Source organism: Emys orbicularis, chromosome 13, assembly GCF_028017835.1.
Source record: "Emys orbicularis isolate rEmyOrb1 chromosome 13, rEmyOrb1.hap1, whole genome shotgun sequence".
Taxonomy (NCBI): Eukaryota; Metazoa; Chordata; order Testudines; family Emydidae; genus Emys; species Emys orbicularis.
Window position 1 is genome coordinate 25,677,001 of NC_088695.1, and position 18,634 is coordinate 25,695,634.

The following is an 18,634-nucleotide window of genomic DNA, read 5'->3' on the forward strand; positions in this document are numbered from 1 at the left end:
CTACAGTTCAGGGTAGCCAGATACCAGGCACTAATGGTGTCCCTACCCTCTGTTTACCAGAAGCTGGGAATGCGCAACAGGGGATGGATCACTTGATTACCTGTTCTGTTCATTCCCTCAGGGGCACCTGGCATTGGCCACTGTCGGAAGACAGGATACTGGGATAGATGTACCTTTGGTCTGACTCAGTATGGCCATTCTTATGTAATGGCTAAATACGACTTCCTAAACTATGCCAGGTTTGCAGAATGTACTGACAGCCTTCCTCACCCAGACAGAGCTTTTTTCCAAGCTCTGATAGATTAAGGCAAACTGATAGCCAATCCTACTTGCCAATCCACAGTAAATGCCATTGATACCTCCTCTAGACCTATTGCTACTGCCATTGTTATGTTCAGGGAGTCATAGCTCCATGCGTCAGAGTTCCCTAGGGAGGTCCAGTATACCATCGAGGATCTCCCCTTTAATGAACCACAGCTCTTCAACCAAAAGACAGACAAGTCCCTCTATACCCTGAAGGACTCTAGGGCTACCCTCTGCTCCCTGGGGATATATATGCCTCCCCCAAAGAGGAAGATTTTCCACCAGAGGCCCTATGAACCAGCACACAAGAGGCAAAGGGTTCACAAGAGCTGCTTCCTCACACCCTCGGCAACAGGCTCTGTCTCAATCTCCGCTCCTGGCTTGACATTATTTTTTATGGGAGCTTGAGAGCTGAGAACCACTAAGCTCAACACCTCCCAACCCCCACACACAATTTGAGGGTCATATAGCACACTTTTTCAACACCTGGAGTGCAATAACAACAGACAGACAGATGCTGAACTTCATCCACTCTGGCTATATGATAGAATTTGCATGCCCACCTCCCCCAAAACCCTGCTCCTCACCCCGCTTTGGGGATCGCTCTCACGAGAGTATTCTCAAACAAGAGGTGGACTCCCTATCAGAGCGAGGAGCACTAGAACATGGGAGTGGGTTTTACTTGACTTTCTTCCTGGTACTCAAAAAGAAGCATGGATAAAGACCTCTACCTGCACCATCTCAACTACTTCATTCAGAAACTCAAGTGTCGCATGGTCACGTTGCCATCTATAAGCCCATCTTTAGAAAAGGACATGTGGTTTACAGCCCTAGATCTGAAGGACACCTACTTTCATGTAGACATTCATCCCGCTCACAGATGCTTCCTCAGATTCATGGTGGGCTCCAGCCATTTTCAATACAGAGTTCTCCCTTTCAGCATAGCAACCACCCCCGGAATATTTACCAAGATATTCTTGGTAGTAGTAGTTTATGTCAGATGTTGCAGTCTCATTGTCTTCCCCTACCTCGACGACTGGCTCCTTGTCGCCAAGTCCTGCCAGGAAGCCTATGTTTCAACTTCTGTAATGCTGCACCTCCTCTCCTCACTAGGAGTCAGCATAAACACCAAAAAAATCTATTCTTACAATCTCTGGACTTAATTGGGGCCACCTTCAATTCTATCACCACAAGAGCGTACTTGCCCAAAGACAGGTTCCAGACCATGAGCAATAATATAACTCAGATCACAAACAACCCTTGAGTACCAGTCAAGACATGTCAGTCTCACTTAGGTCATATGGCCTCATGCACTTACATCACCCTGTTTCTACAGCTCCACCTTTGACTGCAGCCATGTTTGAAGGCAATGGTATACTTTCCAAACCACCATCCCATGATCACCATGGTAACAGTTCCAGCCAAGGCAGTGTCTTCCCTCCTATGGTGCACAAATCCTCATCAGGTATGCATGGGCGTATTCTTTCTCCTTTCCTCATCAGACAGGACCATATTCCCGCTCCCAGGGTGACCCTCTACTTCTTCCTTGGTTGAACTAGTTCAAACTATGCTTTCCATTCTCTACTTCTCCTGCCATGAGTTCTACGCAAAATCCAGCAGGACAGGCACAGATCATCCTGATGGCCCCCTACTGGCCCAGACATTTTTGGTTTCCCAACCTCCTACACATGTCATCTTGACTACCAATCATCCTCCCAATGTTGCCTGAGCTCCTGACCCAGTGGAATGACAAGATCAAGCCCCTTGATCTGTATCAACTACACTTCAGGGCTTGGCATTTGGATGGGCATCATCCTTAGAACGTTCGTGCTCCACAGCCATGTGAGCTGAGACATCCTTTCTAATAGTAGGAAGGACTCTACTAGAAGATGTTACTTAAATAGAGGCACTTTCTTCTTGGGCATGTCAAAGGAACATTCTCCCAGAAACTGCAGATACTCCTCTCATCTAGGATCATATCCTCTGTCTGAAGACATAGACTCATAGACTCATAGACTTTAAGGTCAGAAGGGACCAATATGGTCATCTAGTCTGACCTCCCGCATGATGCAGGCCACAAAAGCTAACTCACCCACAACAGAATCTTCCAGCCTGCGACCCCTGCCCTATGCTGCGGAGGAAGGCGAAAAACCTCCAGGGCCTCTGCCAATCTACCCTGGAGGAAAATTCCTTCCCGACCCCAAATATGGCGATCAGCAGAACCCCGAGCATACAGGCAAGATTCTACAGCCGGACCCTCATTTTACCCGCGATGGCTTGTTAATGCCTATTTGACTAAAATCACATTATCCCATCAAACCATTCCCTCCATAAACTTATCAAGCCTAATCTTGAAGCCAGAGAGGTCCTTTGCCCCCACCGTTTCCCTCGGAAGGCTGTTCCAAAATTTTACCCCTCTGACGGTCAGAAACCTTCGTCTAATTTCAAGCCTAAACTTCCCCACGGCCAGTTTATATCCATTCGTTCTCGTATCCACATTACTACTAAGCTGAAATAATTCCTCTCCCTCCTTGGTATTAATCCCTTTGATATATTTAAAGAGAGCAATCATATCCCCCCTCAGCCTTCTTTTGGTTAGGCTAAACAAACCGAGCTCCTCGAGTCTCCTTTCATAGGAAAGGTTTTCCATTCCTCGGATCATCCTAGTGGCCCTTCTCTGTACCCGTTCCAGTTTGAGTTCATCCTTTTTAAACATAGGAGACCAGAACTGCACACAGTACTCCAAATGAGGTCTCACCAGCGCCTTGTATAACGGAAGCAGCACCTCCCTGTCCCTACTAGAAATACCACGCCTAACGCATCCCAAGATCGCATTAGCTTTATTCACAGCCACGTCACATTGCCGACTCATAGTCATCCTGCGATCAACCAGGACTCCGAGGTCCTTCTCCTCCTCCGTCACTTCCAACCTATGCGTCCCTAACTTATAACTAAAATTCTTGTTAGTCATCCCTAAATGCATCACCTTACACTTCCCACTATTAAATCTCATCCTATTATTGTTACTCCAATTTACAAGGGCATCCAAGTCTCCCTGCAAAATATCCCGATCCTTCTCCGAATTGGCAATACCTCCCAACTTTGTGTCATCCGCAAACTTTATCAGCCCACTCCTACATTCGGTTCCGAGGTCAGTAACGAATAGATTAAATAAAATCGGACCCAAAACCGAACCTTGAGGAACCCCACTGGTGACCTCCCTCCAACCCGACAGTTCCCCTTTCAGTACTACCCGCTGCAGTCTCCCCTTTAACCAGTTCTTTATCCACCTCTGGATTTTCATATCGATCCCCATCTTTTCTAATTTAACCAGTAATTCCTCGTGCGGCACAGTATCAAACGCTTTACTAAAATCTAGGTAAATTAGATCCACCGCATTTCCTTTATCTAGAAGGTCTGTTACTCTCTCAAAAAAGGAGATCAAGTTGGTTTGGCACGATCTTCCTTTCGTAAACCCATGTTGTAATTTGTCCCAATTGCCATTCACCTCAAGGTCCTTAACTACTTTTTCCTTCAAAATTTTTTCCAAGACCTTGCATACTACAGAAGTTAAACTAACAGGCCTGTAGTTACCCGGGTCACTTTTTATCCCCTTCTTGAAAATAGGAACCACATTAGCTATTTTCCAGTCCATCGGTACCTCCCCCGAGTTTACAGATTTATTAAAAATTATCGCCAAGGGGCTTGCAATTTCTCGCGCCAGCTCCTTCAATATTCTAGGATGAAGATCATCCGGTCCACCCGATTTAGTCCCATTTAGCTGGTCAAGTTTGGCTTCCACCTCTGATACTTTAATGTCAATCGCCCCTCCTTTATTCCCCTCTGTCCCGCTCCCTCTATTACTAAGCCCTTCATTAGCCTTATTAAACACCGACGCAAAATATTCATTTAGATATTGTGCCATGCTTAGATTGTCCTTAATCTCCACTCCATCTGCAAGCTTCAGTGGCCCCACTTCCTCTTTCTTTGTTTTCTTCCTATTTATATGGCTATAAAACCTCTTACTATTGGATTTAATTCCCCTCGCGAGGTCCAACTCTACACGGCTTTTGGCCTTTCTCACCGCATCCCTACATGCTCTGACCTCAATAAGGTAGGTTTCTTTGCCGATCTCTCCTCTCTTCCATTCTTTGTACGCTTTCTGTTTTTTCTTAATCGCCCCTTTGAGACGCCCGCTCATCCAGCTGGGTCTAATTCCCCTGCCTACTGACCGTTTCCCCTTTCTCGGGATACAGGCCTCGGACAGCTCGTGCAACTTCAGCTTGAAATAATCCCAGGCCTCATCTGCCTTTAGCTCTCTAAGTATGTTAGCCCAATCCACTTCCCTAAGTAGTTGCCTTAATTTATTAAAGTTGGCCTTTTTGAAATCGTAAACCTTAGTCACAGTCATAGTTTTATTTCTGTTAACCCTACCATTTAGTTTAAACCATATTAGCTCATGGTCACTCGAGCCAAGGTTGTCCCCTACAACCATTTCCTCAACGAGGTCCTCACTACTCACCAGCACCAAATCTAAAATGGCATCCCCCCTCGTCGGTTCAGCTACTACTTGATGAAGGAATTCATCTGCTAGCACGTCTAGAAACATCTGAGCCCTATTATTGTTACTAGCATTCGTTCCCCAATCTATGTCTGGGAAGTTAAAGTCCCCCATGATCACACAGCTCTTATTAGTTTTTACTTCCTTAAAAACATTAAATAGTTCTCTGTCTGCATCCAGGCTAGATCCCGGCGGTCTATAGCACACCCCAAGCAGTATCTCAGGGGGGGCTCTAGTAGTTCTTTTACCCAGTGTAATTGTTGCCCAGACAGACTCCGTCTTATCCATTCCATCACTTATTATTTCTTTACATTTTAGCTCATTATTGACATACAATGCCACACCCCCACCTTCCTGTACGTCAACTCCTTGCAAGTGCACTTGGAAAAAAGCAGAGTGTACCATCCATCTTCTCAGGGCTTCTTGGTCTTCACACATCCACCAACTACCAGATACTGGAAAGGCCTAATCACAACCTTCCTGCCTATTCAGAAGCGTATTCTCCAGGGGGACCTGAACTTTGTTCTCAACACTCACAAGACCCACCTTTGAAGCTTTAGCTTCTTGCTCCATGTTTCTCCTTTCCATGAAGGTGGCTTTCCTCGTAGCCATCACCTCAGCTGGAAGGGCTGACAAGCTTGGAGCAATGATGATGAATCCTCCTTATAGTATATTCCAGAAGGATTGGGTTTCTTTGCATCTACACCCCAAATTCACCCCAGAGTAGTTTCAGAATTTCACCTTAACCAATCGATTCACTTACCTGTGTTCTTTCCACAACTGCACACTTTCACGGAAGAACAAAGACTCCATTCCCTCGATGTTCAGTGAGGCTTTCCCTGCAAAGAACAAAGCCAATTAGGAAGTCCCGGAGACTATTCATCGCTATGGCAGAAAGAATCAGGGGGTGCACCATCTCCACTCAGAGAATCTACTAATGAATCTCTGGCTGCATTCTGTTCTGCTATCAGCTATTGAACCTTCCTCTCAGCCACCACGGGTTAAGAGCTCATTCGACAAGAGCACAAACAATAACTTTGGCATCACTTCAGGAAGTAAGTATCCTAGGTATCTGTAAAGTGGCCACATGGGGCTTGGTTTATACATTTGCGAGACATTATGCCCTGGTGCAGGACTCCTCTGATGATGCCTCCTTTGGGACAGCGTCCTCTGCTAAGCTTTACCATCTGCATCCTCGCACCCTCCTCCTGCTTAAGTACTGCTTGTCAGACACCCACAGTGGAATACAATAGGGACCGTCACTTGAAGAAGAAGAGGAAGTTACTAACCTGTAAGTGAAGGTTCTTTGAGATGTGTGGTCCATATCTGTATTCCACTATCCACCTTCCTTTCCCTCTGCTTCAGATTTTTTCTGGTTCGCGGTAGAGAAGGAACTGGGGAGATAGTCAGTCCATCCTGCCCTTTATCCTCTTCGTCAGAGGCACAAGGTAAGCCACGGTGCATGCGCGAACCAATGGATGCTACTTTCAAATTCTCCGGCTCTGGGTGCATGGTGCACATGTGTAAACGCACAGTGGAATACAGAAAGGGACCACACGTCTTGAAAAATCTCCAGTTACAGGTCAGTAACTTCCTCTTTCTGTAACACTGAACAAGGAACTCTGTTAGAATAAGAAAGCCAGTATTATCCCTAAAGCCATCCTGTTTCTGCTTTACTGCAGAACTTCTCCTAGAACTTCCCTCCTGCTGCCTAACTTCCTGCTAGAAATGTAAAGAGACAATCCATATAGCTTCACTAAAAGTGATGGCATCTCCATTTCCCATAACTGGTAATGCTTGCTTATCAGTTGTCACGTCCAGGTTTCCTAGGTAAACATAGCTGGCCCAGAAAGGGGCTTCCCTGTTGCAAAAGCGTTTCTAGAGCTGCTAAGGTCATTTTGCAACACAACAGCAGGCCTATGAGGATGTTAATTATACTCTTCAAAACTGTCGTTTCAAAGAGTTTGTACATGGAAATTTGTGATCTGAATCTGCTCTGCTTAGCTGTGATGACTTGCTGTGCTTAGCATGCTGCAGGCATTATTCTTTGTTTTTTCTATATAACAGGGATGAGTGAGGCTTTTAGTGCTAGATCGAAACCATCCTGTAAAACTGTAGGCCACCAACAAATAACACTTAAGCTAAATTGCTAGATTCGGCTCTGCTTGCCCATTCTTGGAATATGTAGCAGCTTCTTCCACAGGTTTTTAACAATGTGCCGGGGGACATTCCTCCTTTGCTTTCAGGTTCCAGTCCCTGTAACTCCATTATTAGACCCTCTGACAATGCTGACGGATGATGCTTATATAGCAGCCTGGCAGAATGAAGGCCTTCCAGCTGATCGGATGTCCACGGAAAATGCCACAATCCTCACAAACTGTGAACGCTGGCCCCTTATGGTTGATCCCCAACTCCAGGGTATCAAATGGATCAAAACCAAGTATGGCGAAGATCTCAGAGTGATCAGAATCGGGCAGAAGGGGTAAATGCAAGCCACCATACAGAATTATGTATTTTAATTGCTAGCTACAGTGTCCAACTTGAGGTACTTCGTGTGTTTATCTTCAGTGTAAGGACTACTGGAGCAAATTAGAGTGGCTGGGGAAGCTCCCAAAGTTGTTTGTGTATTAATCTGTTTTTTTCATTACCAAGATGATAGAGATTTCTGTTTAAACATAAGCGGGGCTGTTCAATACTTGGCCTAGTTGCAATAGAAACCGCCTTAAAATGGAAAAGAAGGAGAAAAGAGATGTATGTGGGCACACCTGGATACCAGTTTTCTGCACTTGGGATGGTAACTCTCCACCCTGTGGCCTTAGTCCATTTCAGGCTCCCGTTGTGTTAGCATGTGCCTTATATTCTGCCCCAGCTGACTCTGTTCTACAGTGGGGCAAAGGCAGAACAGATCTCACTTTTACAGGTCCTAGAAAGGAGGAGAGCCAAAGCAAATAGAATAGAGCTGCCATATTCATCAGGGGGTTAAGGAAACTGCCAGTCCCACTCCCTCTGCCATTTAATGGGGCCTTGCAAAGAATTCAGGGTTAAAGACAAAGGAGGAGTAGGGACAAGGTGTATATGGAAAGAACTCCCCTCTACTCAAAGGGGATCAACGTGATGATTGGCTGGTTGGAATTCCAGTCCCGGAAACAGGCCAATCAGATTAGGGTTTTAAAGGGTTGTAAGAGCCCCTGGAGGGTGCTCCTGGCTGCTCATCATGAGTTTTAGTTGTTTAAAGCAGTAAAATGTGAAGTGATGAAAGTGAAGGAGACATCTCGACATCTAGGTGGGAACAGAAAAAATCCCATAAGGTCCACTCTGCCTGCCCTGTGGTGCAGTCCCTCCTTTCCCCGTCTCCAGCTGCATGCCAGGGTGTCAGTTATGCACAGAAGGACGCTTTATTTGGAGGTGCAATGAGAAGAATCAAATACCCCCATTCACCCCCACCTTTGGCTGGCTGGCACAGGATGCTGGGGAAGCATCAGGTAACATCATGCCATTCCAAAACAGAATGATCCTGTGCAGGTGGCTAAGAGGGCATTACGAAGGGCTGGTTGAGAGGGAGGCTATGTACACACCATACTGTACAGAGGACTTGTATCACTATATTCCCATTGGCCTGGTGTTAATTCTTGGAGGTAGTGATTACCAGCAAATCCCAGACCTCCCAAGTTCAGCTTCATAATACATACTCTTCTCCGTGTGTAGCCAGTGAGGCTTTGTTCTCATCTTAAGGGAGCTATTTCTGAGTAGGAATGGTTTGTTTCTCTTAGCTGTCAGTAAGGGTCCTGTGTGCAGGCAGTGTCAGTGGGGAGTGGTAGTGAACCAGCTAGTTAGCACTACACGTAGTCAGCTGAAATCCAAGTCGTGCTGAGGACATGCTGGGAAAATCTGCACTACCAGAGAAGGTGCTTGCTTTGGCAGAGCATGTTTCCTTTACTGTTGTGTGTTCCCATAGGGAATTCTTAGATCTGACACACTCTCTGGGTCTGTCTACACTGCAGTCATGGGGTAGGATTGCAGCTCATGTAGACATACCTGAGCTACCTGTAATCTGGCTAGTTTGGGTACTGGGGCTGTGAAACCCTGGGTAACTCAAGTGGCTAGCCCACAATGAAGCCTTTGCTACTGTGGCTTCACTGCTCCGGTAACTGAGCTAGCTAGATTCGAGCTAGTGTGGATATGTCCACACAACTGCAGCCATGATTGGTGTTTGCAGTGTAGACATACTCTGTGCCTAACCATCTAAAGCTGTGTGGATACACAGACACCCTGGTCAGCAAGCTCTCTATGAAATGTAGTAGAAACCCCATTGGTTTTTCTACAGGAGGCCGACTGACTCCCCCACTCCTGCTCCTCATTGTTTTTGTTGTGTTCTCATTCTTCAGTGGTGTTCCACAGCTTTCTCTGGCATCCCTCAGGGCTCATGCTCCTTGCTGCAGTGAGTAGAATCTGTGCTGAATGCTGATATTGTACCAATGCCATCTGTGCTAGGTATTTGGACACCATGGAACAAGCCCTTGCTGCAGGTGAAGTGGTTTTGATTGAAAACTTGGAGGAATCTGTGGATCCAGTTTTGGGAGCATTACTTGGCCGAGAAACAATCAAGAAAGGAAGGTGAGAGTCTGGGAGATTGAATGAAATATGTGTCTGTGGCCATCTCACTGTCTGGCCTTTTCCCAGTGTCGGCAGGAGAAGAGATGGGCTCTTTATGGTAATATCTTGCCTTTGCCCAACCTTAGGGTGTGTGTGTGTGTGTGTGTGTTTCTCACTTCACTCGTGTTCTGCTTTTGGGACTAGGGGTGAGATTTTAAATCATGGCAATCATAGATAGTCACTTGGAGTTGAAATAAACCTTTAGCTCCCTTAATTAGTCGGTTCCCTTAATCACTTGTCTCCCTGTATAGAAACAAATATCTCTCTCCCCTTATGTGGCAAAGACACCTCTGGACATTCCTAATGTCTATAGGTTGGGTAATTTTACTTCAAGTTATTGTCACACAGATTGTGAAGAAAAGATGCCCTCATGTTGTCCATCCTTGTTATTGGCTATTTGGGAATAAAGTTGCAGCTTTAAGTATCAGGAATACAGGGAGCAGAACATATTGGGAGATGGTTCTTGGGGTAATGACCAGGTGCCTTTCAGCATGAAAATATTCATACAAAGAGGCAGGAGAGCAGTGTTTCCTTTTTTGCTTCTTTTTGAGTGGGATTAAAATGACTGTGTTCTTAGACCTGTGTTCAAATAATAGCAACAAATAGAAGTGTGTGTGCAGAGCTATGTGATTAACTTAACTTTGGGATTCTTTGGATGCTATCTCACTGGCTTTCACACAATGGAGTCATATTTCTTTCAATATGTCTGTGTCATTCAGACTTTTAACGCTCTTTACATCTAGCTTAACAGGATCACAGCATTTGTGTGACCTCAGCTGTTTCTGCACCAGCTGTAGATGCAATCTCACTTGTGGCTTTGAATGGTAAACAACAAAGAGCCTGTTAAGCTTTGGATTGCACATTCCTTAAGATCCTCAGAGATTATTCCCTTACTGTTGAACACACTTAAAATATAATTGAATGATGTAAACTTCTGGGAAAACTAGGCTCTCCTTATTGTGAAAAGAACAGGAGTACTTGTGGCACCTTAGAGACTAACAAATTTATTAGAGCATAAGCTTTCGTGGGCTACAGCCCACTTCTTCGGATGCATATAGAGTGAAACATATATTGAGGAGATATATATACACACATACAGAGAGCATGAACAGGTGGGAGTTGTCTTACCAACTCTGAGAGGCCAATTAAATAAGAGAAAAAAAACTTTTGAAGTGATAATCAAGATAGCTCAGTACAGACAGTTTGATAAGAAGTGTGAGAATACTTACAAGGGGAGATAGATTCAATGTTTGTAATGGCTCAGCCATTCCCAGTCCTTATTCAATCCTGAGTTGATTGTGTCTAGTTTGCATATCAATTCCAGCTCAGCAGTCTCTCGTTGGAGTCTGTTTTTGAAGTTTTTCTGTTGTAAGATAGCCACCCGCAGGTCTGTCATTGAATGGCCAGACAGGTTAAAGTGTTCTCCCACTGGTTTTTGAGTATTATGATTCCTGATGTCAGATTTGTGTCCATTAATTCTTTTGCGTAGAGACTGTCCGGTTTGGCCAATGTACATGGCAGAGGGGCATTGCTGGCACATGATGGCATATATCACATTGGTAGATGTGCAGGTGAACGAGCCCCTGATGGTATGGCTGATGTGATTAGGCCCTATGATGATGTCACTTGAATAGATATGTGGACAGAGTTGGCATCGGGCTTTGTTAGAATCATAGAATATCAGGGTTGGAAGGGACCTCAGGAGGTCATCTAGTCCAACCCCCTGCTCAAAGTAGGACCAATTCCCAACTAAATCATCCCAGCCAGGGCTTTGTCAAGCCGGGCCTTAAAAACCTCCAAGGAAGGAGACTCCACCACCTCCCTAGGTAACGCATTTCAGTGCTTCACCACCCTCCTAGTGAAATAGTGTTTCCTAATATCCAACCTAGACCTCCCCCACTGCAACTTGAGACCATTGCTCCTTGTTCTGTCATCTGCCACCATTGAGAACAGCCGAGTTCCATCCTCTTTGGAACTCCCCTTAAGGTAGTTGAAGGCTGCTATCAAATCCCCCCTCATTCTTATCTTCTGGAGACTAAACAATACCAGTTCCCTCAGCCTCTCCTCATAAGTCATGCGCTCCAGACCCCTAATCATTTTTGTTGCCCTCCGCTGGACTCTTTCCAATTTTTCCACATCCTTCTTGTAGTGTGGGGCCCAAAACTGGACACAGTACTCCAGATGAGGCCTCACCAATGTCGAATAAAGGGGAACGATCACGTCCCTCGATCTGCTGGCAATGCCCCTACTTATACAGCCCAAAATGCCGTTAGCCTTCTTGGCAACAAGAGCACACTGTTGACTCATATCCAGCTTCTCGTCCACTGTGACCCCTAGGTCCTTTTCTGCAGAACTGCTACCTAGCCATTCGGTCCCTAGTCTGTAGCTGTGCATGGGATTCTTCCGTCCTAAGTGCAGGACTCTGCACTTGTCCTTGTTGAACCTCATCAGGTTTCTTTTGGCCCAATCCTCTAATTTGTCTAGGTCCCTCTGTATCCGATCCCTACCCTCTAGTGTATCTACCACGCCTCCCAGTTTAGTGTCATCTGCAAACTTGCTGAGAGTGCAGTCCACACCATCCTCCAGATCATTAATAAAGATATTAAACAAAACCGCCCCCAGGACCGACCCTTGGGGCACTCCGCTTGAAACTGGCTGCCAACTAGACATGGAGCCATTGATCACTACCCGTTGAGCCCGACGATCTAGCCAGCTTTCTATCCACCTTACAGTCCATTCATCCAGCCCATACTTCTTTAACTTGGCAGCAAGAATACTGTGGGAGACCGTATCAAAAACTTTGCTAAAGTCAAGGAATAACACATCCACTGCTTTCCCCTCATCCACAGAGCCGTTATCTCATCATAGAAGGCAATTAGGTTAGTCAGGCATGACTTCCCCTTGGTGAATCCATGCTGACTGTTCCTGATCACTTTCCTCTCCTCTAAGTGTTTCATAATTGATTCCTTGAGGACCTGCTCCATGATTTTTCCAGGGACTGAGGTGAGGCTGACTGGCCTGTAGTTCCCCGGATCCTCCTTCTTCCCTTTTTTAAAGATGGGCACTACATTAGCCTTTTTCCAGTCATCCGGGACCTCCCCCGATCGCCATGAGTTTTCAAAAATAATGGCTAATGGCTCTGCAATCTCATCCGCCAACTCCTTTAGCACCCTCGGATGCAGCGCATCCGGCCCCATGGACTTGTGCACGTCCAGTTTTTCTAAATAGTCCCGAACCACTTCTTTCTCCACAGAGGGCTGGTCACCTTCTCCCCATATTGTGCTGCCCAGTGCAGCAGTCTGGGAGCTGACCTTGTTTGTGAAGACAGAGGCAAAAAAATCATTGAGTACATTAGCTTTTTCCACATCCTCGGTCACTAGGTTGCCTCCCTCCTTCAGTAAGGGGCCCACACTTTCCTTGACTTTCTTCTTGTTGCTAACATACCTGAAGAAACCCTTCTTGTTACTCTTAACATCTCTTGCTAGCTGCAACTCCAAGTGTGATTTGGCCTTCCTGATTTCACTCCTGCATGCCTGTGCAATATTTTTATACTCCTCCCTGGTCATTTGTCCAATCTTCCACTTCTTGTAAGCTTCTTTTTTGCGTTTAAGATCAGCAAGGATTTCACTGTTTAGCCAAGCTGGTCGCCTGCCATATTTACTATTCTTTCTACACATCGGGATGGTTTGTTCCTGCAACCGCAATAAGGATTCTTTAAAATACAGCCAGCTCTCCTGGACCCCTTTGCCCTTCATGTTATTCTCCCAGGGGATCCTGCCCATCTGTTCCCTGAGGGAGTCAAAGTCTGCTTTTCTGAAGTCCAGGGTCCGTATTCTGCTGCTCTCCTTTCTTCCTTGTGTCAGGATCCTGAACTCGACCATCTCATGGTCACTGCCTCCCAGGTTCCCATCCACTTTTGCTTCCCCTACTAATTCTTCCCTGTTTGTGAGCAGCAGGTCAAGAAAAGCTCTGCCCCTAGTTGGTTCCTCCAGCACTTGCACCAGGAAATTGTCCCCTACACTTTCCAAAAACTTCCTGGATTGTCTGTGCACCGCTGTATTGCTCTCCCAGCAGATATCAGGGTGATTAAAGTCTCCCATGAGAACCAGGGCCTGCGATCTAGCAACTTCTGCTAGTTGCCAGAAGAAAGCCTCGTCCACCTCATCCCCCTGGTCTGGTGGTCTATAGCAGACTCCGACCACGACATCACCCTTGTTGCTCACACTTCTCAACTTTACTCAGGTTTTTCTGCAGTTTCATACCGGAGCTCTGAGCAGTCATACTCCTCTCTTACATACAACGCAACTCCCCCACCTTTTCTGCCCTGCCTGTCCTTCCTGAACAGTTTATATCCATCCATGATAGTACTCCAGTCATGTGAGTTATCCCACCAAGTCTCTGTTATTCCAATCGCATCATAGTTCCCTGACTGTGCCAGGACTTCCAGTTCTCCCTGCTTGTTTCCCAGGCTTCTTGCATTTGTGTATAGGCACTTAAGATAACTCACTGATCGTCCCTCTTTCTCAGTATGAGACAGGAGTCCTCTCCTCTTGCGCTCTCCTGCTTGTGCTTCCTCCCAGGATCCCATTTCCCCACTTACCTCAGGGCTTTGGTCTCCTTCCCCCGGTGAACCTAGTTTAAAGCCCTCCTCACTAGGTTAGCCAGCCTGCTGGCGAAGGTGCTCTTCCCTCTCTTCGTTAGGTGGAGCCTGTCCCTGCCCAGCACTCCTCCTTCTTGGAACACCATCCCATGGTCGAAGAATCCAAAGCCTTCTCTCCGACACCACCTGCGTAGCCATTCGTTGACTTCCACGATTCGACGGTCTCTACCCAGGCCTTTTCCTTGCACAGGGAGGATGGACGAGAACACCACTTGCGCCTCAAACTCCTTTATCCTTCTTCCCAGAGCCACGTAGTCTGCAGTGATCCGCTCAAGGTCATTCTTGGCAGTATCATTGGTGCCCACGTGGAGAAGCAGGAAGGGGTAGCGATCCGAGGGCTTGATGAGTCTCGGCAGTCTCTCCGTCACATCGTGTATCCTAGCTCCTGGCAAGCAGCAGACCTCTCGGTTTTCCCGGTCGGGGCGGCAGATAGATGACTCAGTCCCCCTGAGGAGGGAGTCCCCGACCACCACCACCCTCCTCCTCCTCTTGGGAGTGGTGGTTGTGGAACCCCCAACCCTAGGACAGTGCATCTTTTGCCTTCCAATCGGTGGAGTCTCCTTCTGCTCCCTTCCCTCAGATGGGTCATCTACTCCACTCTCCGCATTAGTACCTGTAGAGAGAACATGGAAACGATTGCTCACCTGTATCTCCATTGCTGGTACATGGACGCTCCTCTTTCTCCTTCTGGAGGTCACATGCTGCCAAACTTCTTCATCATCCGTCTGTCCCTGCTGCGCCTGCTCTGAATCTTCAGAACATTGTGGCCGTAGAAGCATCTACTGACGTCTGTCCAGGAAATCTTCATTTTCCCTTATGCAACGCAGAGTCGATACTCGTTTCTCCAGACCTCGAACCTTCTCTTCCAATATGGAGACCAGCTTGCACTTTGTACAGACAAAGTCGCTTCTGTCCTGTGGAAGAAAGACAAACATGGCACAACCTGTGCAGGTTACAACAGCTGATCGCTCACCTTCCATATCACCTTCCTCTTACGAGCTTCCTCAGCTGTTGCAAGAACTACTCAGAGAAACCTGCAGATGAAAGCCTCAGTGAGCTCTCTCCAGACGAACTCCCAGGCAAACTCCCTCTGTTAGCCTCTGCTGTTCACCGCTCAGCTGGTTCGCTGCTGACTGCCCTTATATACCAGTCAGGCCCACTCAAGGCCCACCTGGAACAAAGCACTCCCAATTCACACTTTTCAAACAAACAAGCAAGCAATCAAGCACACGGTCAAACTGACAAACTGTCCCAGCAACAGACACTCAGATACTCACCAACACAGCCCCCCTAATGCAGCACTTAGCGTACCTCCTCTCGGACAGCTCCCAGGCAAACTCCCTCTGTTAGCCTCTGCTGTTCGCCGCTTACAAGGATAGGTTCCTGGGTCAGTGTTTTTGTTCAGTGATGTGTGGTTGCTGGTGAGTATTTGCTTTAGGTTGGGGGGTTGTCTGTAAGCGAGGACAGGTCTGTCTCCCAAGATCTGTGAGAGTAAAGGATCATCTTTCAGGATAGGGGACAATATATACCTTCAAGTCAGCGGCACTGCTATGGGTACCCGCATGGCCCCACAGTATGCCAACATTTTTATGGCTGACTTAGAACAACGCTTCCTTAGCTCTCGTCCCCTAACGCCCCTACTCTACTTGCGCTACATTGATGACATCTTCATAATCTGGACCCATGGAAAAGAAGCCCTTGAGGAATTCCACCATGATTTCAATAATTTCCATCCCACCATCAACCTCAGCCTAGATCAATCCACACAAGCAGTCCATTTCCTGGACACTACTGTGCTAATAAGCGATGGTCACATAAATACCACCCTATACCGGAAACCTACTGACCGCTACACTTACCTACATGTCTCCAGCTTCCATCCAGGACACACCACACGATCCATTGTCTACAGCCAAGCTCTAAGATATAACCGCATTTGCTCCAATCCCTCAGATAGAGACAAGCACCTACAAGATCTCTATCAAGCATTCTTAAAACTACAATACCCACCTGCTGAAGTGAAAAAACACATTGACAGAGCCAGACGAGTACCCAGAAGTCACCTCCTACAAGACAGGCCCAACAAAGAAAATAACAGAACACCACTAGCTGTCACCTTCAGCCCCCAACTAAAACCTCTCCAGCGCATCATCAGAGATCTACAACCTATCCTGAAAGATGATCCTTCACTCTCACAGATCTTGGGAGACAGACCTGTCCTCGCTTACAGACAACCCCCCAACCTAAAGCAAATACTCACCAGCAACCACACATCACTGAACAAAAACACTGACCCAGGAACCTATCCTTGTAACAAAGCCCGATGCCAACTCTGTCCACATATCTATTCAAGTGACATCATCATAGGGCCTAATCACATCAGCCATACCATCACCTGCACATCTACCAATGTGCAGCTCGTTCACCTGCACATCTACCAATGTGATATATGCCATCATGTGCCAGCAATGCCCCTCTGCCATGTACATTGGCCAAACCGGACAGTCTCTACGCAAAAGAATTAATGGACACAAATCTGACATCAGGAATCATAATACTCAAAAACCAGTGGGAGAACACTTTAACCTGTCTGGCCATTCAATGACAGACCTGCGGGTGGCTATCTTACAACAGAAAAACTTCAAAAACAGACTCCAACGAGAGACTGCTGAGCTGGAATTGATATGCAAACTAGACACAATCAACTCAGGATTGAATAAGGACTGGGAATGGCTGAGCCATTACAAACATTGAATCTATCTCCCCTTGTAAGTATTCTCACACTTCTTATCAAACTGTCTGTACTGAGCTATCTTGATTATCACTTCAAAAGTTTTTTTTCTCTTACTTAATTGGCCTCTCAGAGTTGGTAAGACAACTCCCACCTGTTCATGCTCTCTGTATGTGTGTATATATATCTCCTCAATATATGTTTCACTCTATATGCATCCGAAGAAGTGGGCTGTAGCCCACGAAAGCTTATGCTCTAATAAATTTGTTAGTCTCTAAGGTGCCACAAGTACTCCTGTTCTTTTTGCGGATACAGACTAACACGGCTGCTACTCTGAAACTTATTGTGAAAGTAAAGCATCAAAACCAAGATGGCTGTTTCAGTACCAAAAGTGATAGCTAGAGCAGAAAAATTTGAAAAAGGAGACAAGATTGTAGTGGATGTGACATGAAACTAGAATCTCTTCTGACAATGGCAGAACTAAAACACTCCCTTGTCAGTGGTGTATAGCTCCGTTCTAGAAAGTCACTGTGAAGTAATAACAGTTACTATTTGAAAAAGGGAATGTCGGCCATCCAAATGTCTAGCTTGCTCCTTGGTCTTTGGGTGGTTCTCTTGGGCATCCTGGGGAATGGGACTTACTTTCATGTTCAGAAACTCCACATGAAGGCACCAATCCTGCAAGCTGATCCACATGGACAGATGTCCTATTGATGTCAAGAGAAAGGATAGTCTTGTGGTCAAGGTTTTGGATGGGGACTCTGCATATCTGGGGTCAGTTCTGGGCTATGTTACAGGCTCTTTCTGTGACTGTAAATAAGTCATGTGATTTCTCTGTCTCTCCAATACCTATTGGTAAAATTGAGATGATAATATTCCCTTTCTCCCACTCCATCTATTTAGACTGTAAGGTCTTTGATGCAAGAACTGTCTCTCACTATCTATGCATATGTATGTGTATATATATCTATGTATATGAAGGTATGTAATCTATTGCTCAAATCAGCCTCTGTACCAGATGTAGTTAAAACACCACAACCCTCCTACTGTGGACACCGTCATACCAGTATAAAGGGGCTTATACCAGTATATCTGTCCCCATAAGGCAGAGGAATAAACTATATTGGCATAAGGCACTTTTATCCCAGTATAACTGCATCCAAACTAGAGCATGTACTAGTATATCAGTAAAAAAAAAATCACCCTGAACTGAAATAGTGATTAAGTTCTGAAATAGTACAAAGTCCTGTGTAGAGCCTGCCTAAGATAAATGTACATTCTTCTCAGGACATAACATCACTATACCCCACATTCATCTGGGAATTCTGCTCTGATTCCTGCTGGCTGCATTCATGCCTAGGTTTGCTGTGCTCTGATATTCCTTCTGCACCGTCCCTCCCCTGTCATTATAAACCATAACCTATTTGTCAAATTGTGCAATATATAAAACAAATTGGAATTTTGTCTGTTATCTTACTTCTCACAGGCGACAGTGCAGTACAGCCAGTCTCCAGCCTTGGCTTCGTTTTTAAATCTCAGTGAGATCTATGCACCCAGCCTAGTCTGAAGAAAATAGGCTCCATAGTCATCAAGTTGAAACTTTTTTTTTTTTTTTTTTTTTTTTTTTTTTAAGACAGACTGTTGGACTGCTTCAAAACTAGGAATGACTTACATTTGAGATCGAGCACCTCAAATGGGGACGGCCTGAAAGTCTAGACTATCTCAA

The 18,634-nt window shown here is 45.9% G+C and overlaps 1 protein-coding gene across 1 annotated transcript in view; it reads left to right on the forward strand.

The window, feature by feature from the left end:
* DNAH9 (dynein axonemal heavy chain 9) overlaps positions 1-18,634 on the forward strand; it is a 420,192-nt gene that overhangs the window by 247,800 nt on the left and 153,758 nt on the right. Inside the window, exons 53-54 of the mRNA XM_065415313.1 lie at positions 7,111-7,346; positions 9,356-9,478. Of these exons, the coding sequence (XP_065271385.1) occupies positions 7,111-7,346; positions 9,356-9,478 (359 nt within the window). The remainder of the gene's footprint in view (positions 1-7,110; positions 7,347-9,355; positions 9,479-18,634) is intronic.